This window comes from Ambystoma mexicanum, chromosome 10, assembly GCF_040938575.1.
Source record: "Ambystoma mexicanum isolate Mex_15411 chromosome 10, UKY_AmexF1_1, whole genome shotgun sequence".
Lineage (NCBI taxonomy): Eukaryota > Metazoa > Chordata > Amphibia > Caudata > Ambystomatidae > Ambystoma > Ambystoma mexicanum.
The window spans coordinates 1,672,701,831-1,672,728,545 of record NC_090932.1 but is presented as its reverse complement, the minus strand read 5'-3'; the positions used below and the strand labels follow the sequence as shown (position 1 = coordinate 1,672,728,545).

Genomic DNA, 26,715 nt, shown 5'->3' with positions numbered 1-26,715 from the left:
TGTATTAATGCAGATGGAATGCTGAAAGTTACAGTGTAATAATGCAGATGGAATACTGAATGTTTCGGTGTAATAATGCAGATGAAATGCTGAAGGTTACAGTGTATTAATGCAGATGGAATGCCGTAAGTTACAGTTTGATAATGCTGATGGAATGCTGAAGGTTACAGTGTATTAGTGCAGATGGAATGCTGAAAGTTTCAGTGTATTAATGCAGATGGAATGCTGAAATTACAGTGTATTAGTGCAGATGTAATGCCGTAAGTTACAGTGAAATAATGCAGATGGAATGCTGTAGGTTACAGTGTATTAATGCAGATGGAATGCTGAAAGTTACGGTGTAATAATGCAGATTCAATGCAGAAAGTTAGTGTATTAATGCAGATAGTATGCTGACATGTACAGTGTAATAATGCAGATGGAATGCTGTAAGTTACAGTGTAATAATGCAGATGGAATTCTGAAAGCTACAGTGTAATAATGCATATTGGATGCTGACAGTGTATTAATGCAGGTGGAATGCTGACAGTTACAGTGTAATAATGCAGATGGAATGCTGAAGGTTACGGTGTAATGCAGATGAAATGTGGAAAGATTCAATGTAGTAATGCAGATTGAATGCTGTAAGTTACAGTGTAATAATGCAGATGGAATGCTAAAGGTTACAGTGTAATGCAGATGGAATGTGGAAAGTTTCAGTTTATTAATGCAGATGGAATGCTGACAGTTACAGTGTAATAATGCAGATGGAATGCGGAAAGTGAGTTCACTAATGCAGATGGAATGCTGAAAGTTAGAGTGTAATAATGCTGATGGAATGCTGAAAGTGAGTGCACTAATGCAGATGGAATGCTGAAAGTTACAGTGTATTAATGCAGATGGAATACTGAAAGTTAACATGTAATAATGTAAACGGAATGCTAAAAGTTTTAATGTATTAATGCAGATGGAATGATGCAAGTTACAGTGTAATAATGCAGATGGAATCTGAAAGTTACAGTGTAATAATGCAGAGAGTTACAGTGTATTAGTGCAGATGGAATACTGTAAGTTACAGTGTAATAATGCAGATGGAATACTGAAGGTTACAGTGTATTAATGCAGATGAAATGCTGAAAGTTACGGTGTAATAATGCAGATGGAATACTGAGAGTTACAGTGTAATAATGCAGAGAGTTACAGTGTATTAGTGCAGATGGAATGCTGTAAGTTACAGTGTAATAATGCAGATGGAATACTGAAGGTTACAGTGTAATAATGCAGAGAGTTACAGTGTATTAGTGCAGATGGAATGCTGTAAATTACAGTGTAATAATGCAGATGGAATACTGAAGGTTACAGTGTATTAATGTAGATGGAATGCTGAAAGTTACAGTGTAATAATGCAGATTGAATGCTGAAAGTTTGTGTATTAATGCAGATGGAATGCTGTAAGTTTCAGTGTATTAATGCAGATGGAATGCTGAAAGTTATAGTGTAATAATGCAGATGGAATGCTAAAAGTTAGGCTGTAGTAATGCAGATTGAATGCTGAAAGTTAGTGTATTAATGCAGATGGAATGCTGAAAGTTACAGTGTAATAATGCAGATGGAATGCTGAAAGTTAGTGTACTAATGCAGATGGAACGCTGACAGTTACACTGTAATAATGCAGATGGAATGCTGAATGTTTCAGTGTATTAATGCATATGGAATGCTTAAAGTTACAGTGTAATAATGCAGCTGGAATGCTGAAAGTTACAGTGTATTAATGCAGATGGAATGCTGAAAGTTACAGTGTAATAATGCAGATGGAATGCTGAAAGTTACAGTGTATTAAGGTAGATGGACTGCTGAAAGTTATGGCGTAATAATGCAGATTGAATGCTGAAAGTTAGTGTATTAATGCAGATGGAATGCTGAAAGTTACAGTGTAATAATGCAGATGGAATGCTGAATGTTTCAGTGTATTAATGCAGATGGAATGCTGAAAGTTACAGTGTAATAAGGCAGATGGAATGCTGAAGGTTACAGTGTAATGCAGATGGAATGCGGAAAGTTTCAGTTTATTAATGCAGATGGAATGCTGAAAGTGAGTTCACTAATGCAGATGGAATGCTGAAAGTTACAGTGTAATAATGCTGATGGAATGCTGAAAGTGAGTGCACTAATGCTGATGGAATGCTGAACGTTACAGTGTGTTACTGCAGATGGAATACTGAAAGTTAAAGTGTAATAATGTAAACGGAATGCTGAAAGTTTTAATGTATTAATGCAGATGGAATGATGTAAATTACAGTGTAATAATGCAGATGGAATGCAGAGAGTTACAGTGTATTAGTGCAGATGGAATGCTGTAAATTACAGTGTAACAATGCCGATGGAATGCTGAAGGTTACAGTGTATTAATGAGATGGAATGCTGAAAGTTACAGTGTATTAATGTAGATGGAATGCTGAATGTTACGGTGTAGTAATGCAGATTGAATGCTGAAAGTTATATTTGTACCTGGGGAAGGGTCATTAGACCATCAGGTGTCTGGAACAGACGGCGAGAATATACATTCTGCGCCCGCACTTCCCCGGGCGGCGCAATTATTTTAATGTTGGAAGGCAACAGAGAATCTCTCCCTTTTGCCTTCCCATGCCCCAGCCCCCCCCCCAAAACCAAACAGAATGTCTCCCAAACCTTGTCTCCACACTTAACTGCGGGACCAGAGCTTTGAACACCAGTATGCCGCATCTCCCAATCTGGCCACCATAGAAATGGAAAAGGAACTTTGTCCCTTTTCCTTATGGCGGCACTCCTCTTTTTTTTGTTTTTTTTTGTTCTCCTCGGGAGATTGGCTGTGCAAGAAGCACAAATCTCCTGAGAGGAAAAAACAAAAGCCAATCGCACCCTGGTGGATGGGGGAGGTGGGTAAGGAGGCGTTAATGACCCACAGCGCTCGCTGAGGCACGAGCGAACTCCGGTCATGTCCGCCACCCTGCCAGGGCATGAAAGCCATAGTGTAATAATGAAATGACTACAAATTGAATTGTATCAGCCTCCTCTGAAGAAGTTCCTAGTATTGTTATAATTGGTGTAGAAGGAATGAAACATGTTGGGATCTGTTTGATTGGAGCACTGATGAATTGGAGTGGATGCAGTCAGTGGAATAGGCCAGTAAGATTGTGAAATAATAAATGTCTCGAGTGAATTCATAGAACTGCTGATACACTAGAAACCTACCACATAGTAGTGCTTGAATTTGTTGTAATATGCACAACCCCAATAATTGGGTGGGGAGTTCTGATTAGTGATGTTTGTTTATAAAAATAATTGTTTTGTTAATGTAAAGGTGTTTTTAAGAAAACACCACCGGTTGAAATTATTTGTAGAGGGGCTTGTGTTGAGGTGAATGGTAGAGCAGGCCCCTACCGCAGACCTCATGATGAGGCAGCACATGCCTGTAACATATGACTGGTTCAGAGCATGGCAGAAGGCATGGCTAACTCATGGCATTCACAAGTCTTATTTAATGAATGGTGTACACACATCCTGGACCAATCGTGGTAGGCATAGAGCCTAGTTAAGCCACCTCTTCTATAAAGAGGAAGCAGCTCAAGGGATATGTTCACCTACCGGATAACTCATTTTCTCTCTGAGTCATGGATGCTCCATAGCATGCATATGCACAACAGAATCCTGTTATAACTGCCCAGTCCAATAAATATGTATATTTCTATTTTCAAAATGAATATAAACACAGTTCTTGTGGAACCCCAGGGTCCACAGAGGCGACCCAGGTCCACAGAATATAGAGGTTTGTTTGCGGGGGTTATCTTTAGAAAACTCTCTTTTCCTCCCTGGCTGTATGTGAACTACTTGCCCAGACTGGGAACCCAAGTGGGTAGACTAAGTTAGTTTCTACGTGACAAGGGTCTGGAGTAGTGGTCTTTTACTGATGGTAGTGGCCTCTGTGGTCTCGTGCAAGAATCTGCACCTGTGGCACTCCAGATGTTTAGGCCCACAACTCCCATTTCTCCCAGGCAGCATAGTGAATGGTGAGGGATCATGGGAGTCGCAGTCCAAAACATTGAAGAACCACAGGTTGCAGACCCCTGGTCTAAGTAATTGTACATTAAACCAAGGGCATCGGCTGAGAAATTGGAGGTGTTCTGAAAACCCAAATGTAAAAGTTTTTCAAATTGCGCCGAGTGTCATATTAAGGGCGCCGTGCGCAAGAACGGCCTCATGATTCTGGTCCGTGTTATGTATGAGTCAACTCTCTAAATCTGAAAGTATAATTCCTTATTAGCTAAGACGCTTCTGGGGGTCGGTGCTTCAGGGTGGTTATTTATTTATTTTATTTATTTATTGTATTTGTTGACAGCGCCCAAACCTGCGAGTATCGCGGCGCTGGTTCATTCAATATTAAAGCAGTCTGGATTGGTTAATCTGAGCGTGTTTAAGACGTTTCTACATCAAAAACCACAGGCTGAACCTCAAGAGAATGAAAGAGGCTTGGTGGTCAGTCAAAGAGTGAAACACAATTACAATGAACTAAAAGAATTCACATCCATCAATGAACGCACCGCTCAGGCGGGTGGTAGGATGCCAGAGTGGGAGATTACTGGTAAATCACCACCTAGCTCTCCCTGGCAGCCGTTCCGCGTGGTTTTTATATGCGGTGGGGTTAATCTCCTGGAGTGCCATCATTTAGCCATGCTTTGAGTAGGTAAATAAAAAGTCAGGTGCAAGGGGTTTCAACGCAGAGAGATCAGTCACCAGGAAACATTTAATAGGTGGGCATGCACTATTTGTGCCCACCTGCCCTGGCAGCACTTTGGACACGCTATCTGGCATCTTTACGCTGCAATTCCAGTAGGCCATGTCCTACTCTCCTACCTAAATGTGGCAGGAGGTGTTCTCAGATGAGAGGTTTTCTTCCGCTAACTCTTCACGCAATGAGTAGGAGGTGCACAGGCTCCAAGAATGAAGCGATCATGGATGGTCACGCGCATAAGTCATGCCAGGCGGTACAGCCGTTGATTGATATGACGTGGCAGGCCATGATCAGCACAGACATCTACCGAGGGGCTTGCCTTTTGCGCGCCCAGTGACGTACAATGCGTCGCTTTAAATGCATCCACTTCCAGCATCAATTTGATACCTCACCATCCAGGCCAAAACCCTGGCGCGGAGTGAGGGCATTTAGAAATAAGGACTGTGGCTAAACTAAACATGCTTTGTTGTTGCGATTCAACGGCTTCTGTGGGACCCACACACTGCGTGCTGACGTAAGCGTCTGCCTTAAACCTAATGCCCCCTGCAAAGCGAGACTATGTCCAGGGAGGCTTAAGCCCAATGGCCCTCTTCATGCATTCTGGGCTCTCGCGAACGCCGACAGGCTCTGAAATGAAGCCGTCATATCTCTGAAAGATAGCTCAGCAAGTTAAATGCTTGCTTCTGAGATCCGAGCATGATCTGCAGTGAAAGGTTCGAATCCCCATGGGGCAACTCAACCCTTCCCAACTATTGCAGTTTAGCTGGGTGTTAGGCAGAATCCTGTGCAGTGCCCTTAGGGACCACTACACACAATTAAGATTACAGGTGGCAATACAATTTCACCTTTGTTACAAGCCGGTACTACACTTTTAAAGTGGTAGCAGTAGCGCAGCAGCCAGACTTATCTCAAGAGCAAATGAGCAGTAGTAGAGATTACACAAAGGACCACAATTGCTGTGACTCAAGCAAACACTGACTCAAGGTTTTTGGTTAAAAAGTAAAAGTACATTTATTTTTGACCATCTGTTTGCAAAACACTTCACGTCTATTAAAATTAAAACCACACATAAAATACACTACACAGAACCAATTCCCTTTGGATGAAACAACTCAAGGTAAGTACCTTATGATTTTCTAGCCCGGTGTTGTGAAACAAAAGACGTTACCGGGAATACATATGCGATCACTTTTTGACAGTAATGACAGGTCGGTTTTACTAAAGATACGCATACCCGCGGGACGAAATGTTACCGGGGTAAAACCGCACTTAGCACCTGAGTTACCAAAAGAGATTTGGGGGAAAAAATCATCAGCAATACTTTTGTCAAAGCAGACAGAATCAGAGAACACTTTCTAACCCAAAGATAAAAGTCAATAGGCCTGCGCCAGTGTTAGGTGGAACAGGGTTCCTGTTGTCGAGGATCACACAGTCAGATAGTTCAAGATTCAAGGATGCCAGGAGTACTTGGATATTGTCAAAAAGGAAGCAAAAGTTATAAGAAGGCGAAAAGACAAGGGCGAGCCTTGGATGAGGAGAAAAGGGATTCACCCTAGTTCCTCGAAGTCGGACACAGTACCTTATTCCCGGATGAAGCTGGTGCCACAGCAGTTGTTCCTGGTAGTTTCCTACAGACTCACAGTTCCTGGCTCTTCCATCGTGGGGACAAGAAGGAGGACGTCTGGAGTGAGCTGCACTACTCAGGGAGGAGGCCAGCAGCAGCGACGGTGAATAAAAGGTGCGCTCCTTTAAAACAGGAGAGGTTCTTCAGATGGCTATCCGGACCACTAGAGCAGGGAGCAGCGATTGCAACCACGAAGAGGAACCTCTGGCTGTGGAAGATGAGCTGGTTAACTCCACCTGGCTCAAGGGAAGAAGACTCCGGACTGGATCTTCTCTCATCGTCGAAGGGTAGATAGCTCAGGACTGCAGCAGGGCTTCACCGGGACTTGGTAGTTGCAGCAGCCGTCTTCTTCTCTGCTTCTCTTCAGTTCCTTGTAGTTCCAGTGGCGACTCTGACTTCCAGCCTAAGAGTCCTACCTTTTATGCGAAAATCCCCCATTCACACAGCCTGGCTGTCAATCATGCAGCAGGAGGGTTCCCGGCCCGGACAACCACCTCAGCCAATCATGGCAAAGTGCTACTTAGGTTTCCTAGGATACCCTATGAAGGGGGTGACTACACCCCTTCCTCACATTCAGCCCACCTAGACACCCAGGTGCCAAGAGGAGGGCTTCTCTGCAGAAGTCCACCAAAAGATGGTGAACAAAGAAGGCAAACCTGGTTTGCCGCGCAAAGTAAAACACAAGAAGGACTTTAACAAAAAGAAATGATGAATAAACCCGACCGGAGCCAAAAGAAGGAGGATTTGGTCAAGCGGGTTTATGGTCGAGGCTAATATAATAGCCTGGAACAATAACACGTTTATATAGTATAATCATGGTAGAAAAGTTAGGGTAGATACCACTGCCACCAGCCAAGTCTAAATGTTAAAAGAGTAAAAACAAAGCTCTGAGCGGCACAGATGAAAAGGGATAGGAATTAACCCTTTCCAATACTCCATGTAAGATGGGGTGTACTGGGTCTGTGGTTTTTAAAGGTGACTATGTAAAGTTAATGGCAACTTTACCTATTTTTGGGGGACGGTAGACATCCCCAAAAAAATTGAGTCAGAGGGAAGTCTCAAAGACAACCCTGGGTTACTGCACTGATGGTGATGTGTAACACACACAAAACTGGGGCTCATGGAGTGGTGTGCTCCAGAGCCCAAGAACACACAAGTAGTAGAAATACACATGGCAAAACACTGGGAAGAGTGGGCAAAAGGCTCACATTCTTACCAATTGGAAAAATTAAACTCCAGAAATCCAGCAAAGCTGCTGGGGGACTCACTAGGTGTGGGAAATTAGCCATAGAATGAGAATTCTCCCTAACACTCGCCCCCCCAGACTAAGGGGCAGGAGGATTTAATCCACTCCTGGATGGACCTCATACCTCTAGTCGGTTATAAACATCCTAGAGAGACCATCAGCATTTTGGTGATGACCTCCTGCTCTGTGCTCAATGGTAAAATCAAATCCTTGCAGGCAGATTGACCATCTGAGTAGTGTGGGGTTTACTCCTTTCATTTGCATCAGCCATCTCAAGGGTTGGTGGTCAGTCTGAATAATGAATGGTAGATCCATACAAGTATGGTCTAAACCTCTTCAGTGACCACACAATGGCAAAACATTCACATTCTATTGTTGCCCACCTTGTCTCAGAATACTTCAACTTCCTGCTGGTGAAACAAATGGGGTGTTCCCTACCTTTCTCATCCAGTTGACTAAGGACTGCACTTATACCTACATTAGAAACATCTGTTTGTACAATGAGGGGTTGGTGGTAGTCAGGAGCTCTTAGGACTGGTGCTTGACAAAGGGCTTTCTTCAGACCTTCAAAGGCTTGATTGCACTCCTCATTCCACCTGACCTTTTTAGGGAATTTGGGAGAAGAGATTACATTCAATAGAAAAGCTATGGTTCCATAGTTCTCTATGAAGTTCCTGTAATACCCAGTGAGATCTAAGAAGGCTCTCACTTGGGTTTGAGTAGTAGGGGCGGCCCAGTTCTGTACAGCTTGTACTTTGCTAGGCAATGGCCTTATTTCACGTCCTCCTACCTCATGTCCAAGGTAGACTACTATGCTCTGACCAATTTGGCATTTACTTGCTTTTATGGTCAGATGGGCCTGTTCAAGAGCCTTCAAAACATGACCTAGGTGATCAATATGTTCTTTCCATGTAGGGCTGAACACTGCAATGTCATCCAAGTATGTCATGCAGAAGTTCTCCATCCCATTCAGAACCTGATTAACCATCCTCTGCAATGTAACAGGTGCAATATTTAACCCAAAAGGCATTACCTTGAATTGGTAGAGGCCAGCTGGGGTGTAGAATGCAGTTTTCTCTTGGCATGGTCTGTCAGGGCTATTTGCCAATAGCCTGACTTTAGGTCAAATGTGCTGAGGTACTTGGCTGCACCAAGTTTGTCCACCAGCTCATCTGTTCTAGGCAAAGGATGGACATCAGTCTTGGTGACTGCATTTAGAGCTCTATAGTCCACGCAGAATCTCAACTCCTTGGATCCTGCCTTTGGTACAAGCACAACTGGGCTTGACCATGGACTAGTAGAGGGTTCTATAACCCCGAGATCAAGCATCTTGTTGACCTCATTCCTTATATGGGTTCTTACATTGTCTGACATTCTGTACCCCCTGCTTTTCACAGGCAAACAGTCACCAGTGAGGATATCATGCTGGCCCCAAGGGGTTAAGCCTGGTGAGAGTAAGAACAGAGAGGCTAACTGATTTAACAGTAATTTGCACTCATCCTGCTGGCCTGATGTGAGACTGGGAGAGAGAGTAACTCCTTCCACTTGCTCATCTAAAGGTAAGCCTCTGAGGAGGCCAGCTAGAGGTTCACTCTCCTCCTCCTCCTGAGCTGAAGCTAAGAGCAATGCTCCTATGTCAGGTCTAGAGACATAAGCCTTTAAACGGTTGGTGTGAAAGACTCTAGGAGCCTCCTTAGGATTGCCTAAGTCCACCAAATAGTTCACCTCTCCAAGTTTACCCACAACTTTGAAGGGTCCTATCCATTTTTCCTTGAAGGCCCTCTGCCTTGTAGGTACCATAACAAGAACAAGCTGGTCTTGAGTAAACTCAACCATGTTAGCCTTCTGGTCATGCCAATGCTTAACCAGAGCTTGACCAGCCTTCAAGTTATCACTTACCTCTGCCATTATGTGTGACATTCTCCTCCTGAGACCTATCACATAGTCAGTCACTGTGACTGGCTTGGGGGAAGGAGCACTGTCCAACCCTCCTTGATCAGGGCCAATGGACCCCTGACTGGATGGACATAGAGAAGTTCAAAGGGACTGTAACCTACTCCCTCCTGAGGGACTTCTCTATATGCAAAGAGAAGGCATGGCGGTAGAAGGTCCCACTTTCTTTTAAGGGGTTCTTCTAAAGCACCTATCATGCTCTTCATAGTTCTGTTAAACCTCTCCACCAACCCATTGGTTTGGGGATGGTAGGCAGTTGGGAACTTGTAGGTGACTCCACAGGATTTCCACATGGCTTGCATGAAGTGGGATATAAAACTGGATCCCCTGTCAGAGATCACCTCCTTTGGAAAACCTACTCTGGTAAAAATACCAAGTAGGGCCTTAGCCACAGCCTGAGCCATAACAGTCCTCATAGGTATTGCTTCAGGATACCTAGTAGCATGGTCTACTACAACCAGGATAAACCTGTTGCCTGAAGATGTGGGAGGGTCAAGAGCACCAACAATGTTCATCCCAACCCCTCAAAAGGGACTCCCACCACTGGGAGAGGCACCAAGGGTGCCACATACTTGGCTCCACTCTTGCCAGAGGTTTGGCAAGTGTGACAGCTCCTACAGAATTTGTCCACTTCTGAACCCATCTTAAGCCAGTAGAAGTAGAGAGAGAGCCTTTCCTTGGTCTTCTTAAAACTTTAGAGACCAGCCAAAGGTATCTCGTGGGCTAACTGTAGGAACTGGAGTCGGTTCACTAGAGGTACTACAAGTCTTTTGCAGTCTCCAGGAGTTGACTCAGTCGGTTCACTGTAAAGAGGCCATCTTCCCAGTGCAACCTACACTTTCCAGGCTCTTTCCCATCGAGCTGAGAAGCTGTCTGTAGGCGAAGACCTTCAAGAGTAGGACACTCTCTTTGTACTCTGCTGAAGTCTGCCCTGTTGGGTCCCCCTTATGCCAGTAAAGACTGTAGCTCAGGATGTACAACAGGGTCAAGATCTCCCACCAGAGTAAGATCTTCTTCTAGATCTGATTCCTCAGTATCTAGTTGAACCATACAGGGTTGAACCTCACACTCAGCCTCAGCTGGTGGAGGAGTCGCAGATGTGACTTTGGACAGTCTTAGTGATGTCCTTCTGGGCACAGGGGTGCTTGCTGGTTTCTTGCTGGCAGACTTGGGTTTCCACTTTGTCTCTTTCTGTCCTGCAATAGCAGTAAGTAAGTCCTGTGGACTTGGGGTGATAGCTTCTTCTATCAATTCCCCAGGAGAGTCTCTCAAGGTTCTCTCCCTAGCAGACCTCTGCTCAACAACGGTATCTGTGGTAGAGAATCCCAGGCACACCTCGTAGGAAGGCATGTGTGGCGTGAGACAACATCACAATACTTTATTATCTTGAAAAAAACAAATGTCCACAAAATACTTTAGCAAACACATGTTTTGTATCTATTTTGAAGCCAAGTACTTTGAAAGGTATGTGTAGTAACATGCCCCTACTCCACAGAGACATCAATAAGATACACAGGAACAGTTTTAGTCTCAGTAGGGAGAACATGGTGGTAACCGTAAATAGTGTAGATACAGCTTTCACTGGAGTCCAGGGGACAGTGTGGATACAGCTTTCACTGGAGTCCAGGGAAAAGAGTGGATGCCGCTTTCACTGGAGTCCATGGAACAGCTTTCACTGGAGTCCAGGGAACAGTGTGGATACAGCTTTCACTGGAGTCCAGGGAACAGTGTGGATAAAGCTTTCACTGGTGTCCAGGGAACAGTTTGGATACAGATCTGATCCGTGGATGAACCGCTTGGAGAATTCCTAAGACATTGAGGTCAGGTTAGCGTTCAGAGTAGTTCAAGGTCTTTGATGCGTTTGGAACAACACATTTCGTAGAAAACTCAAGGCCTGGTTCTTCACTTCATTGCTGCAATGCCTACCGTATATTCACTTTATAATTTGCCTCTGTAAATACTTCTACTCTACTTCATCAGTACACTACTTGTGTGAATAAGATTGCACATGTAAATATCACTGATAATTATACTTACGGATCCTATGCTTCTGTAAATACTATGTCTGTAAATATGTTCAATATAATGTATGCCAAACTTATATTTTCTATTGTTGACTGTACCGCATTACTTGTTTTCCAGCGCCCAGATACCCACGGGTTTGGCACGCTCTATAAATGTTAAATAAATAAAAAAATCTTCAAAGACTTTCTCAGCGGTTGTGAAGCAGGATCGCACAATCGGGTTTCTCGTGATGTGCGGAACATGGGATCCACGGAGGTCCCGATGCACAGGCGGTCCGTGTTTTGGGTTCTCGTGTGCTACAATTTGATAGGGGGCTTATTCAGCTACACAAATCCTAAAGTGTAATGTTAATTTTGTGAACTTGTGGTCTCAAACATAGCTGAGGTTTCAACCTGCAACTCCGAAGGAAGTCCAAATGTAAGAAACAGCAATGTTAGAAGAATGGCAGCTGGTACAATGCAACCTGTGGCTGGTTCTCCGAGTCGGCCCGATGCTTCACTTCAGGACCTCAGGTATGTTTCTCTTGAAGGCCCTTGCCCAGGCAGCCCTCTGTTTCCTATCACTGCGCCAACAGTGTCTGACTGGAAAAGCCTTCTGCTTGCCACTCAGGCCAAAGGGATGCCTCAGGAACTGGAAACCTCAACCTCCAGGACTCAGACGATCTTGCAGTGCTCTGCAAGGTGCTTGGCGCAGCCACAGTTTACAGACCCAGTTGGCTGTCGTGCTCCCAGAAGACGGTTGCCTTTACCTTCTTCGGGTTGGATCCAGGCAGCGGTCACTACCAGGCCACTCAGGGCAGGATTGCTGGAAAGCATGCAAGTCCGGTAGTTCCGCCTGGTCAAGGGAGGAGGGCATTGGCTAGCCATCATCTGGTAGCTTCAAGGAAGATGGTGGGCGAGCGCACCGACAGGGCTTCACCTCAGAATGGAGTCTTGGATGTTGGCAATCCAGTAGAGCTTCCTTTATGATACACCTGAGCCTCTCCCCAGTCAGGACTCGTCCCCGGGTGCCGCCTACATGGAATGAGAAAGCATGGGTGTCGACCCTGGGGTTGTACGATATTAGACGATTGGGCGCAGCACGGGATTTCAAACATGGCTTCCCAATAGCGGCACTCACACTGTGCAGGCAACTGCATGGGAGCACAATTACACGATAGTCTTCACACAATCAATTGAGCCCATGCAACCTTGTGTGTGAGCTGGCTCGCGCAGGGAGTAAGGTACCTCTTGGGTACCCTTGAGTGAGGGGCCAGAGGTTTCTCAGGAGCATAAACAGTATTCAAGTCCCTAATAAGGCCAAGGATGAGCAATCATGATGGGCAAATTCAGGTCAACGAAGCAGGAGAAATACAAAATTTCAGGGACCTCTCACCAGAGGTGCAGTTTAGACCATCGAATCTTACAAAGCACTCTAAACAAACAGCTAAGCGGGCGGTTTCAAGGCATTAAACAATGCCCTGAAAAGCAATAAGGACATACAATTGCAAAAGTGGCAAGCCAAATGTGAGTCACTCCTAAAGGAGTTAAACGAAACAAACGAAGACTTGGCGACCAACCCCTCAAAAACAAAAACAAAAGACTGTACACAAAAGACTGGATACAGACATTGGAGGAGTTAACCCGCTATAAGAGTTACGAAGACTATTGGTCCACACCGAGTAAATTTGAATATGATTCCAGGATCCTTAAAACTCTTTCCAAACTGGTTTTTAAGGTCACAACTAATGAGGTTCCGTCTGAACATTTTACCTTCGGGGGAAGTGACCCAGAGAAGATCAAAACAAATGCCATCCCAAATTGCAGAACTAAAATCCAACACAATGGAATCACTCAGACACCTAACCTTAGAATGTAAAGGTCTAGTAAATGAAAGGGAAATATGTCTGAGAGAAATAGCAAAAAGCACTCCCAATAGAGACTTAGAAACATGGTGGAATGTTTTCATGGAAGGGGAGAAAATTACGAGCAATAATTATGATTTTTAAGAAAATAGAAAACCTCCCTGAACACTTTCCCTGAGACGGTGTGTCTGGACTTGCAGTTTTAGGAGTGTTCTGGTGTTCAATCATGTGAATGGGAAAGTGATTGTGACAGAAATGAACTCATGTTTGTATTTTGGCTTAAGGTTTTCAATTTGTTAAACCAATTATGGCCAAATAAAAAATAAATAAATAAACAAACAGTGAGCATGTAGCTGTTATTATTATTGTTGTTTGTGTTATTATTCGAATTATTTGTATCAGAATCACACTGGACTGCTTGGAAATGGTGCTAAACGGCGTAGTTTGTGATGGCCTACACTAGAAAATGAATAGGTAGGGGAAAACGTGGTGGATGTATACATTAAACAGTCTTCATCCAAGTGGACAAAACGAGTGCACAACTGAGACATCAGTTAAGGTGTTGGTTTTCGATGAGGATTGTCAGGGAATGGGCTTCCATGTGCTTCCTCTTCAAAGGGGCTTTGTTATGGGTCCATTCGCGGTCTTCTGTAATGTCTACGTTTTGTGCAACGTAACGAAAACAAACCAATTGGCAATTGACTTTGTTCTACGTAGTGATCTGCATGAGGTTTTGTACAAGTCTATTGTTTGTATGTTTGTCTTTTTTGTATTAAATGTTTATCATTTGGATACTATCTGTATATATGCCTGAAAAGAGGTCTTCTGTCTAAAAATATTACACTTAGGACCAGGGGAGTTGCTAGGTCTGGAACAGACCCGGGGCTATGCTGATGTCGGAACTGTTGGGACTGGGGGCTAGCTAGTCTTTTGGCTGTAGTTCCTGAGATTCTATCCGGGGCTACAACCAAAAGATCAGGGGCTATAGCCCCCTTAGCCCCCCCCCTAGCAACGCCCCTGCTTAGGACCACCAAGGCAAATTTACAGACGTGCAACTCATTGTCCTTCACAAGCAGGGTCCCGATGGTGTGGAGCTGGAGTACGCTTGCGTATGTTGGGTTGTAGCACATGCGGGTTTGTGGAAAGTGACGGTGCGGCACGCTAAGTTTATACACTATGGGCCTAATTCACAGAAGTGTTTTATAATGGCAAAACCCCATTGGACAATGCTCTGTGAATAAGGGCCCAGGTCTATGTCTGCAGAGTTTGCAACAGCAGAGTAGCTAGTTAGTAGAGTTTCCTAGAGGGGCCAGAGGGTGCGCCTCACCGTGCAAGTTGCCGTATGACATGGTGTCATGGTGTGAAACCGTGGTGGGGGGCTACTGCGATAAGGCGTTTATGTTACTTGTGAGTACCTTGTGCCGGTCACCGCGAGAAGAGAATCTGCTAAGGAGGCAAATACTCACCGGCGCTTCCTTCTCTTCCTGCTCTTTGCCACCGCCAGTTCCCACTTTGCTAATTGGACGGGGAAGCTCAGTGGGTTTGTGTCGAGTGAAGTCATGGTCTCCTGTCTTGTCCTACAACAGAACAGAGCCAACACCCAATGTCAGTTCCTTCGTGATTCAAGAAGGCAGGGGGGGGGGAGTATAGTTAACATTCCATCAGATAATGACTTAGATACATTTCACATTTTTACACGATAGACTAGACCACAGGGAGCACCGGGGGGAGGGCGGAGGTGCAGGGGGGTTGGCGCCGGGCGGCGCCGCATTGAGCGGCCAAGAAAAATCCCAGTGCAGGACGTCAACCTGTCATCTGTGACTTTAAAACACGTCTTAGAGGTTCAATCTGGCAGGAGAGTTTGCAGGTCACAGCAATTTTTACTACAACAATATGAAATATTACCATTAAATGTCTTCTTTGCCATCATGTAATTATTTTTCACAGCCCAGGGAGCCTATTCCCTCTCAGACATGTTTGAATTGATTTGACAGATGCAATGCCCTTAAAATGTAATAAAATGTACAGAGTAAGTGTGATTACATGAACTCTATACCAAGAGCCTTTTAAATATAGACTTACACAACATTTGGATAAAGTATCTAGACCACGCAAATAGAAAGTAAAGTAAATGACCCCCAACCTAGTCAATTCCAAATATTACGGTAAAAACATTTAACAACAATGAAATGTAAGTTTATCATTTTTATTTCTGAAACTCCCAAGAATGATTAACTCGGGAGGATAGTTCAGGGGCAAAGTGCTCCCCTTGGAAGCAAGACGAGGCAGGGCAACACAGGTTCGATCCCCGGGCCTGCACTTAGAAACAAACCAATCATACATAACTACACTTAATATGAACTTTTTAATGCATGGACCAGAAGGGTTATTGCTTCATGGCAGTTTGTGCCCCGTAAGCCGAAAATGTTGGTTATAAAATTATACCCCACACCCCTAGGGTATACAAATACAACACATTCTTCCTTTACAAACTAGCTGAGCTAGAATCTACATATCCCCTTGTCCATTGCAATATTTCTCTGAATCCTTTCTAGCACTAACACACCTGCACAGGACAAGTTTCCATCCAAGCTACACAAAGAGCCCAACCATCTCCAGCCAGGAGCCCAGGTGCCAACACACATGCTCCAACATGAGGACAAGGCACATGCGACTCACTGCAATCCACACACCTGTATGAAAAAGAGACCCTCAGCCAAAGAAATTGACAGAGGGTTTCATCGTGCATTGACAGTTGCAGGTGGGAACTTATTTTAGTTCTATTTTGTTGTTTAAAGCGTGGAGCCTTATACAGGGTGTGGGTAGCCAGCATCATTTCAATAGTGTAGTACTGTGAGTTGAGGTCTGTGCGTCCATTGGAATTAGTCCTCGGGCAATAGTGCTTGCTACAATCCAGGGAAAGCAGAACTACAGAACTTTCAGGTGCACCTGGAGGGCTGCAGGAATGTGAGGCAGACCTCCAGATGCACCTGGAGGGCTGCAGGAATGTGAGGCAGCCCTCGAGGTGCAATGTGGAACACGCTTGTATGTGCGCCAACGAATTGTTGCTAAATGCAAATAAGACAGAGGTGGAATTGTTTGGCTTCAAATATCAGCTGCAACATAACAAGCAAATATTGCCACCAGGCTTCTTGGGATCACAATTGGACTTCTTCCCCCAAAATAAAAAGTGTGGGTTGTATTGGGGAAGGCAACATGGGGAGAGGAGCACAGGTTGGTGCAAAAGTGCAATCTGTGTTCTACACGCTTCGGATGCTAAAACAGATCTTGCCGTTTGTAGCAAAGATCGGGCAACAGTCGTGGGAACTCTCATCAACTCACGACTGGACTATGGTAATGCTCTGCTGACTGGAATCCCAGCAATCCAACTTCGGAGATTACCAGTAGCCCAAAATGCGGCAGTTAGATTGGTGTTTAGGGTGCCAAAATCATCTCCCATCTCTAATCTAAGGCGGTTGTTACACTGGTTGGCCATGAAGGATCGCATAGATTTTAAACTTCTCTGTGTTATCTCTAAATGCATGAACCAGTTAGCACCAAGTTATCTGTTGGATAAAATCAAGATATACATCCCAGGCCGTCAACTACGCTCCTGCGATAAGATGTTACTGCAAGTGCCATGGTCAAGATACCGGAATAAAGGGGATCGAAGATTTGGAGTTTACTCTCCAAAACCTTGGAACAGCCTCCCGAGAGTCATCTGAGAACATAACATTTTCATTAAATTCCGAAAGGCTCTGAAGACCTACCTATTCTGTTAATGAGAGGATCGATGGTTGGTCACTTACCTGTGAAATTCCTGAACTGACAGCATTTTTCTAAGATGGTTGTTTTGTCACCATGTGATACATCTGTGCCCAGAAATGGTTAATTTTGTCAGGAGAGCGTAGAAAAAAAAGAAAATGTAAAGGCAGCCCTCTTGGTGCAAGGTAAATGCACTTGGGGGGCTGCAGGAGTGTGAGACAGCCCTCCAGGTGCAATGTAAATGCAGCCTTCTTGGTGCAAGGTAAATGCACCTGGTTCGCTGCAGGAATGTGAGGCAGCCCTCCAGGTGCAATGTAAATGCAGCCCTCGCAGTGCACAGTAAATGCACTTGGAGGGCTGCAGGAATGTAAAGCAGCCTTCCAGGTGCAATGTAAATGCAGCCCTCTTGGTGCAAGATAAATGCACCTGGAGGGCTGCAAGAATGCGTGGCAGCCCTCCAGGTGCAATGTAAATGCAGCCTTCTCGGTGCAGGGTAAATGCAATGGAAATGTTCCTGGAGGGCTGCAGGAATGCGAGGCAGCTCTCCAGATGCAATGTAAATGCAGCCCTTATGGTGAAAAGTAAATGCATCTAGAGGGCTGCTGGAATATGAGGCAGAAACCCAGGTGCAAGATAAATGCCGACCTCACGTTGCAAAGCAAATTAACCTAGAGGGCTGCAGGAATGTGAAACAGCCCTCCAGGTGCAAGGTAAATGCACCTGGAGGGCTGCAGGAATGTGAGGCAGCCCTCCAGGTGCATTGTAAATGCAGCCCTCTCGTGCAAGGTAAATGCACCTGGAGGGCTGAAGGAATACGGGGAAGCCCTCCAGGTGCAATGTAAATGCAGCCCTCTCGGTGCAAGGTAAATGCACCTGGAGGGCTGCAGGAATACGAGGCAGCCCTACAGGTGCAAAGTAAATGCAGCCCTCTCGGTGCAAAGTAAATGCACCTGGAGGGCTGCAGGAATGCGAGGCAGCCCTCCAGGTGCAATGTAAATGCAGCCCTCTCTGTGCAAGGTAAATGCACCTGGAGGGCTGCAGGAATGTGAGGCAGCCCTCCAGGTGCAATGTAAATTCAGCCCTCTCAGTGCAAGGTAAATGCACCTGGAGGGCGGAAAGAATGTAAGGCAGTCCTCCAGGTGCAATGTAAATGCAGCCCTCTCGGTGCAAGATAAATGCACCTGTAGGGCTGCAGGAATGCTAGGCAACCTTTCAGGTACAATGTAAATGCAGCTTTCTCTGTGCAAGCTAAATGCACCTGGAGGGCTACAGGAATGTGAGCCAGCCCTACAGGTGCAATGTAAATGCAGCCCTCACGGTGCAGGGTAAATGCAATGTAAATGTTCCTGAAGGGCTGCAGGAATGCATAGCAGTCCTCCAGGTGCAATGTAAATATAGCCCTCTGGGTGCAAAGTAAATGCACCTGGAGGGCTGCAGGAATGTGAGGCAGCCTTCCAGGTGCAATTTAAATGCAGCCCTCTCGGTGCAAGGTAAATGCACCTGGAGGGCTGCAGGAATACGGTGCAGCCCTCCAGGTGCAGTATAAATGCAGCCCTCTCTGTGCAAGGTAAATGCGCCTGGAGGGCTGCAGGAATACGAGGCAGCCCTCCAGATGCAATGTAAATGCAGCCCTCTCAGTGCAAAGTAAATGCACCTGCAGGGCTGCAGGAATGCGAGGCAGCCCTCCAGGTGCAATGTAAATGTAGCCCTCTCTGTGCAAGGTAAATGCACCTGGAGGGCTGCAGGAATGTGAGGCAGCCCTCCAGGTGCAATGTAAATGCAGCCCTCTCGGTGCAAGGTAAATGCACCTGGAGGGCGGAAAGAATGTGAGGCAGTCCTCCAGGTGCAATGTAAATGCAGCCCTCTCGGTGCAAGGTAAATGCACCTGTAGGGCTGCAGGAATGCTAGGCAACCTTTCAGCTACAATGTAAATGCAGGCTTCTCTGTGCAAGCTAAATGCACCTGGAGGGCTGCAGGAATGTGAGGCAGCCTTCCAGGTGCAATGTAAATGAAGCCCTCTCTGTGCAAGGTAAATGCACCTGGAGGGCTGCAGGAATATGGTGCAGCCCTCCATGTGCAATGTAAATGCAGCCCTCCCGGTGCAAGGTAAATGCACCTGGAGGGCTGCAGGAATATGAGGCAGCCCTACAGGTGCAATGTAAATGTAGCCATCCCAGGCTGCAGGATTGCAACGCAGCCCTCCAGTTGCAATGTAAATGCGGCCCTCCCAGGACAAAGTAAATGCACCTGGAGGGCTGCAGAAATGCAAGACCTTTTTGATGGTGTAAAGAGCAGGTGGATTCTGGTTTTACACCATCATCTCTTTTGATTTGCTTACATACTTCCCAATGGGACGGGTATGCCCAGAGGTGGGTTCCGTTCCTGCTAGGTCATTCAACACCTCCCTGATGACGTCCAATGTGGCTGAAACATGTCTAGACATGCTTGTGATCTCGTGCAGAAGGGATGTGACTGAGCAGTTCGGGCTGGACTGCCCCTTTTGGGGTGGGGCCAGGCCAGATTTGAATATGGTATTTCCTGTTTCTGTGATGGCTTGGCAGGTTGAAGAACACGGATCTGGAGGGCTTCCCAGAACTATGCCAGTGGTTGAGATTAATTCTAAACCTTTCAGCCATCACCTCTTTGGTTTGGTTAGGGAACGGTAGCAAAGGACATACCTGATAGAGTGGTAACATGTCCAGCTGCATGCATTTCAGATCTGCATGTATCACTGCATTGCCGAATCATAGGTCAATGACCCGGTCCGTAAAAACACCTGGTGAGTTCCTGTCACCGAAGGCTAAAGAGATTGCCACAAGGGAAGGCGGGAGTGGGACCACAGAATCATAGACCTCCCTGAAATCTGCTTGTGGCTCTAATCGGTTCTATTTGAGCCTGGCCTTCAACTAGAGATCAGAGACTCATTCTCCAGCACCAGTGTCGACATCAAGAACACAGCCCAGATCATTGGACCATGGAAGGAGTTCCCGGATCGTCCCAGAGAGGGACTTCTGTTGCCGAACCCCCATCTCGGTTCCTCTGTGCATCCGTCCTGCAATGACAGAGTTCATTGAGCCCATCACCCAACACGACCTCAGATATCACATATACTAAACAACTAATCTGGGCAAGGCCAGAAATGTACCCTCTTTGCTCTAAGGGTCCTCTGAGCTTTGTGACCTGGGCAGGTCCTGTAATGTACCCCGCTTGCTTTAGAGGTTCTCTCAGCTTAACCGTTTGGCCCCTTATGGGGTAATTGTGGGTAGGATTTGCCACCCCCTCCCTCTGGCCGGTCAAGTTTGTTCGAGGTTCTACCGCATGCGACCTTGGAGTTGCCACCAGGGTCTGGGCTACAGCCCCAGCTATTTCTCCTGGTATGCTTCTTAAGTTTGGTGCATGCCAGCCACTTGGTCTAGGTTCTCAGCCGCTCCAATATTCAGGCCTGTACACTAACCCGACCCTTCTAAGGCTGAGTCCTAGCTGCCACAGCCCCCTCCTTTTGTCTTTCCCTTTCTCTGCATGACTTTCTGGACTCTGCCAAAACAGGGTCTGGCTTGTTTGTAGCTCTTCTCCTCCTCCAACCCCTATCTCACTTTTCTGCCTCTGCAACACTGGCCCAACACCCTCTCTGCTGGGAGATTTCTGCTGCCATGTATGCCGCTGTGGCCGGATCGATTGGAGCAATGAGGGATTGGATTCACTGGCCACTTCCTGATTAGGTTAATTAATAATATGGTGATTTTCATAGCATGCCATAATGACCCACTTCTAAGCACTGTAACAATCGGTGTCACTATTATTAACCATTTGTGGTACTCAATGTATTTACCTTGGGAGGATGAAGGGCTGAGTCGTCTGTACCACAATATCAAACCTACATCACACAGCATTGTCCTGTTCCCAAGGCAAGCTCTATGCGCACTTCTTGTGGTTGGTCCTTCGCTAATGGTTGCGTCTCCTCCTCATGCGTGTGTCTGTGTGTGCCTTTCTGTCACATAATATAAGGTAATGTGTGTCATTTAATGAGCTGCTGCTGCGCCCTCACCCCCCTCCTCCCCGGTCCTCGGCACAAGATTATACAAACCTTGACTACCATGTTAAATTCAGGCAGGATTGTCAAGGCAGTCCTAGGAGCCTATGTTGTAGCTAAACCTTGGCTGGCATGTTAAGTTCAGGCAGGATTGTCAAGGCAATCATAGGAGCCTATGTTGTAGCTAAACCTTGGCTGCCATGTTAAGTTCAGGCAGGATTGTCAAGGTATTTGTGCACCGCGGCCCCCAACCAGCCCATAGAGTCGGGGTTTGCACAGAAGCACTTTAGATAGCAGCCGTGAGATGGATGTGGGTGCAGATTAAATACTCCAACACCAAATCAATAATGACAACTCAACGTTTGGCAAAGGGAGTCAGTTTAATGGCAGGTACAAAAAACAGGGAGTTATGAATATCAGCAATGGCGCGATCTTCCTTCTCGCTTCCCAACGAACTTCATAAAAATCATAACATTTATACTGAAAACTTGTCATCATTGACGTGTAACACTTAAAAGTTGGCATGCAATTCTATTGGTTCAGGAAAGGTAACGTTAATATAGGTACTATATCTGTATATGGTAACAGAGTGAGGGGATTGGGTAAACACTTTCAGGTGGGCATCTAAGCCCTCCTTCAAAATGGCTACTGCAGACGTCACTAAAAGTACAGCGTCCTATTAGTTCTACTAACTATAGGATCCTAGATTACTTGGTCCATTGTGATTGGGTTGGCACCAACCCCATGCATACTTTTCCACTTTGCTTAGCAGCACGCAGAATGGTGGGCCAGGTGCGGGTGCCCCTTACTTCCCCGGCATTCCGCCAATTATTGTTACAATCAATTATCACTTTCGTGGCCATGTGTCAATTATTGCACTATGGTTGGCCTCGAGACTGCATCTCCTGTCTGGAAAACTCCTGATATCTTCGCCTGGCCTGCAGCCATGCGTAGGTGTGAAACTCTTGTTTCTTCTTGCTCGGCTGGTCACGTGATTCAGACACCGTGAATTTGCATCTTTTCCACATAATTTGTGAATTTTATGTTTGTTTCACCCACCACCTGCCTTCATCTTCTTATCTTGACCTTTCAGAGGCAGGATATTCTGTTCTTAGCGTCAATTAATTGTAGCTACTGTTCATCTCTTCTACTGATACGACCTTGGCTTTTCTGGTGCAAGGTGCCTCTGCTGAGTTTAGTTTCTGTCGTCTATTCTCGATTTGTTGAATACGAAGCTCTCCTCATGTGGCCTCTTGTAACCTTGGTTAATTCTGCTTCTTGGGCAGAGTGGAAGTATACTTTTATAACGTGCTTCTTTTGAGGTAGATGATGTATAGTGGCGCTTGCCGCTCTATTCTTCTACTTAGCATAGCAAGATGTACGGTTTTCATAGCTTTCTTGCGGTTCCAGGCATATGTACATGCGTGAACTGGTCGGATATCTTCATCATGCTCATGGCTTAAGCTTCTTACGTTTGACATTGTCCTTTCACTCTAGGTTCACGATATCCTTGGTTCATGGCGTTTTGTCTCTTTGCATCATTCTCTGGTCGTCATTTCTTATATATGCGAGTCAGTCCGGGTTCTCGTGACATCACCATTCATCTTCCATTAAGACCTTTTTGGTTTCTTTAGGGACTGTACTTAGACAATCCTCATTTCATTTGTTGATATGGTTTTCTCAATGGATACCTTACTGCCCATGGTTTCCTTGGTATCAGTACTTCAATAGGCGCTGTTCTTCTGATAGGTACTGGATAGAGCCCCACTGCGGCTCTCTGCTGGTTTATTTGCTCATCATACGTCACATACTTCGGCGTGTACGTTCCTGGTACTTCAAAATGGACGGTTGGAGTGTGGGCTGTATTTGGGACCTCCTCTACACTCCCCCCTCTGGGCGATTCATCAACCACTTTCACCTCCTTCTTTGGATCCATTTTATTTATTTTTTTTATCAAAATTATTTACTTGCTTTTAGTCAAGATACAAATCGAGACCTTTACAAATATTTCATACTTCAGTTCAAAAGAAAAAGTTAATACAGACAAAATATTCCATAAGTAGAACATATAAAACCAGCGCAACAGAAGATGAGTATCAGCAGCACAGCATAAATAAAACTGTCACACACATCATAGTAAAAAATGAGATATATCACATGAGCACATTCATCTACAATCAAAACAGAAATAGTCAGAGAACTAATTTTCATCTTAATGATTCCAAGATAGTTGGTCTCTTTCAATTTCGAGCGCAATAATTTTAACTAGTCTCGTAGTTCTAATTAAGGTGACATTTGTAGCACCCCACATGCATTTCATCCAGATCCATTCTCTTGCTAGGATCGTATTAGCATGAAGAAAGGAGTCTATAATTTTGCATCGAGCGATTTCAAAATAAGTGCAATATAGAAATAGATGTTTTAACGTCTCTTGTGTTTCATTACAGAATCAGCATATGTCAGAGTAAGAAACTGAAGCCTTTTGATACCAATGCTTCAGTCTGACACGTGTATGCAAAAGATCAAGTCTGAATAACATAAAAGTTCGATGGACTTTTGGGCAAGGGCATAATGTTAAATACGCCATTCGAGGTACTTGTCGATGCACAAATGTACAATATTCTGTAAAAGAAACATAGGTAGCCATCTTCGTGCAGGTGTCTGCCCAGTCACATTGGTATAATTTGTTCTTAATCTTTTCCTGAAAAAGCTCCAAATCTTCAATTGGGATGTTAATGTTTGCCATAATCGCGGACATACGTTCTCTATAATGGTAAATGGAAGCAGGGTTATTATTAAGTATCATTCTATGTAAAGCTGTATATAAGGATATTTGGATCCATTTTCTTTGGTTCCTCTGTATTCACCTTTACTTCATCGCCTTGGTCTGTTCTTTCTTCATCTTGTGGGTCTATACATGATGTTTGAAGAAATGTCTCTTTGGGGTCCATATCTTTATGACTCCTTTTAGACTTCCTGCTGTTCTCACGTGTTCGTCCTTGTTCCACGTCATTAGTTGACATTCTCCATTTGGGCTGCAGTAAACCCATCTTCCCACATAATTTCTATGCTTCCGGGGATATAGAAACTTTGTTCCTTCAGGTGCAAGACTTCTGGCCTTCACAAAGTCTCTTAATTCTTCGTCAGTCAGGTCTTTGGGTTTCCATCCTGGCTCGACATCAATCATGATCTTCATCCCAATGGCTTTTTTCACAGTTTTCTGGCACTGAGATATTAGTATCTTGATAACACAGAATCCTAGAAATATCATCACTAGCAGGGCTCCTAAGAACTTGAATGCATCTACCATCCATTGTGGAACCCATGAGAATAGTGATCCAAACCAACTCTCATCATCAACTTCGTCAGTTTCATCAATCACCGGATTCTGTAGCTTCGTCAGCATACCTATGGCTTCTGTTAGACTTCCATTTTCTTCATCGTGATAGGGGATAAATGTGCAACATGATTCTCCGATTTTTGCACAAACTCCTCCATCCATAGCTGTGATCATGTCAAGGACATATCTGTTCTGGAGAGTCATCAGGCAGACTGCCCTTAACTCTTCTATGATTGCGTTGAATCCCTTTATGGTCGCGTTGATGTTCTGCAGTAACTCCCATCAGGTTATCTGTAACCATTTAGTATTTGCTCCAACTTGAAATCTTGGCATGAAAATTGTTGTGAACATTGATGAGGTAAGGCTGAACAGCCTGTGTTCATGTGGGATTGCATGAAAAGCTTCTTCTGATTTGGAAGAAAAGTAATTCTCTCTCTTAATTCGAGTCAGCAGTTCCACAGATCTCTTCTTCCTCAGGTGAGCATCTACTTTTGGGAAACTGTCAATGTTCTGGTCACTCTTCTGGATCACCAACGCTGGAACGTGGACATTCACTATTGTGCATATACCTGCCCAGTTTTTCGGCAGTCTGATGTATGCTTTGGATCCACATGCCCAATAATGATCCATAATTACTGCAGTTACATGCACCATTCCTGTAGCATCAAAAACTTGTCCACTATTCTGATTCTCTCCCATCCTTCTTGTGCCATTGTTCCTGAAGCAGAATTTTGGGCTTTCTAGTGGCACTATCTGCAAGGGTCCTCCTCTGTCTTCGACCCATGTCAGCAGCTTTCCAAGCTTTGGCCACAGTGGCTTGCATCCATTTCTCACTATGTTGATGGTAGGCCTTCTACTGACCTATGACCATCCATGCTCTGCATATCACTACTCCTTTCTCCCATCTGCCTTGTGAAAGCACTGGTCCCCAAATCTGCATTTGGCCTCTGTTCTTCCAACTTCGAACCTCTTCTGGAGATTTTCCTTGGACATTTAGCTTTTGATTTGCTTCCATTCTGATTTCTGCTCCTTTAACGCCAGGCTTCTCGTATCTGATCACAATGTGTTTCGTTTTTCCATTGTTTCTTGTCTTTATGTCCTGGACATAATCGTCTTCGTTTGGATCAGATGCTTCAGTTGCCCACTTCAGTGAGGCATCACTACCCATGAACTGGCCTCTGGTCTTGCACATTGCTACGTGTGAAAGACAGTGTGCTGTCTGGACATCAATTTCTACAGCTACAAAGATCTTGGACTTCCCCATGCTATATGGTAGGAGTGCACAAACAAAGCATTCCCCATCTGAACTCCGTCTTCCCACTTCTTTCATGTGCTGGTACCAGATGTTTCCCAAATGAGCTGTGCTGTCCAATTAGTCGTTTAGTTCACTATCGTCTCCCTGTATGCTTCTCTTGATCCTTAAAGTTCTCATGTAGTTCGCTATAACTACATCCCTGAATGCATTCCTGAATGCATCTATATGGCTCTTCCTCACTGGAGGATTCTCGGGTATCCTGGTCCATGGTGCAGGCCTCCTCTCTCTGTACCATTTAAGTAGACAAAAGTCTGGCAGTTCTTTCCTTGTCCTCTTGTATCTTTTTTCTTCTAGTTAGAAATGCCCATATCCACTCTGGCATTGGTCCAGTATATGGCAGTATTGTAGATCTTGTACTTCTCCCCTTCACTGTAACATATGTGCTTGCTAATGTCTCTGGTGGTCTATTCTCTGACTCCTCTTGTCTCTTCAGCTTTTTCCATTAGTCTTTTCACTTTACTTGTAGTGGAACTTCTCATGGTAGTCAGTCTTTTCATTTCCCATACTTTGGATTGTGGTTCTGCAGTTGTTGACACTAGGGCCCTCATTACAACACTGGCGGTAACCAATGGCGCTATTAGCACCATGGTTGCTGCCGGTATTGTAACAAGTCCGCCAATGTTAAACGGGGAAATACCGCCCCATTCCAAGGTTGGCGGGGCGGTAATTCCCCATTTAACATTGGCCCTTCCCCATTCCCATTTTTGCCCTATAGGGCTCAATGGGACTGGAGAAGGTGGTAATTATGGTACCGCAAATTGCGTTACCGTAATTACCTCGTAGGTCCCTTTGCGGGTCCCTACTTTAACAGCTGGTCCAGACCAGCC

At 45.1% G+C, this 26,715-nt stretch overlaps 1 protein-coding gene across 18 annotated transcripts in view; it reads right to left on the bottom strand.

Annotated features, from left to right (window-relative positions):
• The window catches only part of RIMBP2 (RIMS binding protein 2), a 2,252,680-nt gene that overhangs the window by 2,132,789 nt on the left and 93,176 nt on the right, over window positions 1-26,715 (bottom strand). For all 18 annotated transcript variants that reach the window (XM_069620091.1, XM_069620095.1, XM_069620096.1 and 15 more), the window contains exon 2: window positions 14,905-15,015. In XM_069620091.1, the coding sequence (XP_069476192.1) occupies window positions 14,905-15,015 (111 nt within the window). The remainder of the gene's footprint in view (window positions 1-14,904; window positions 15,016-26,715) is intronic.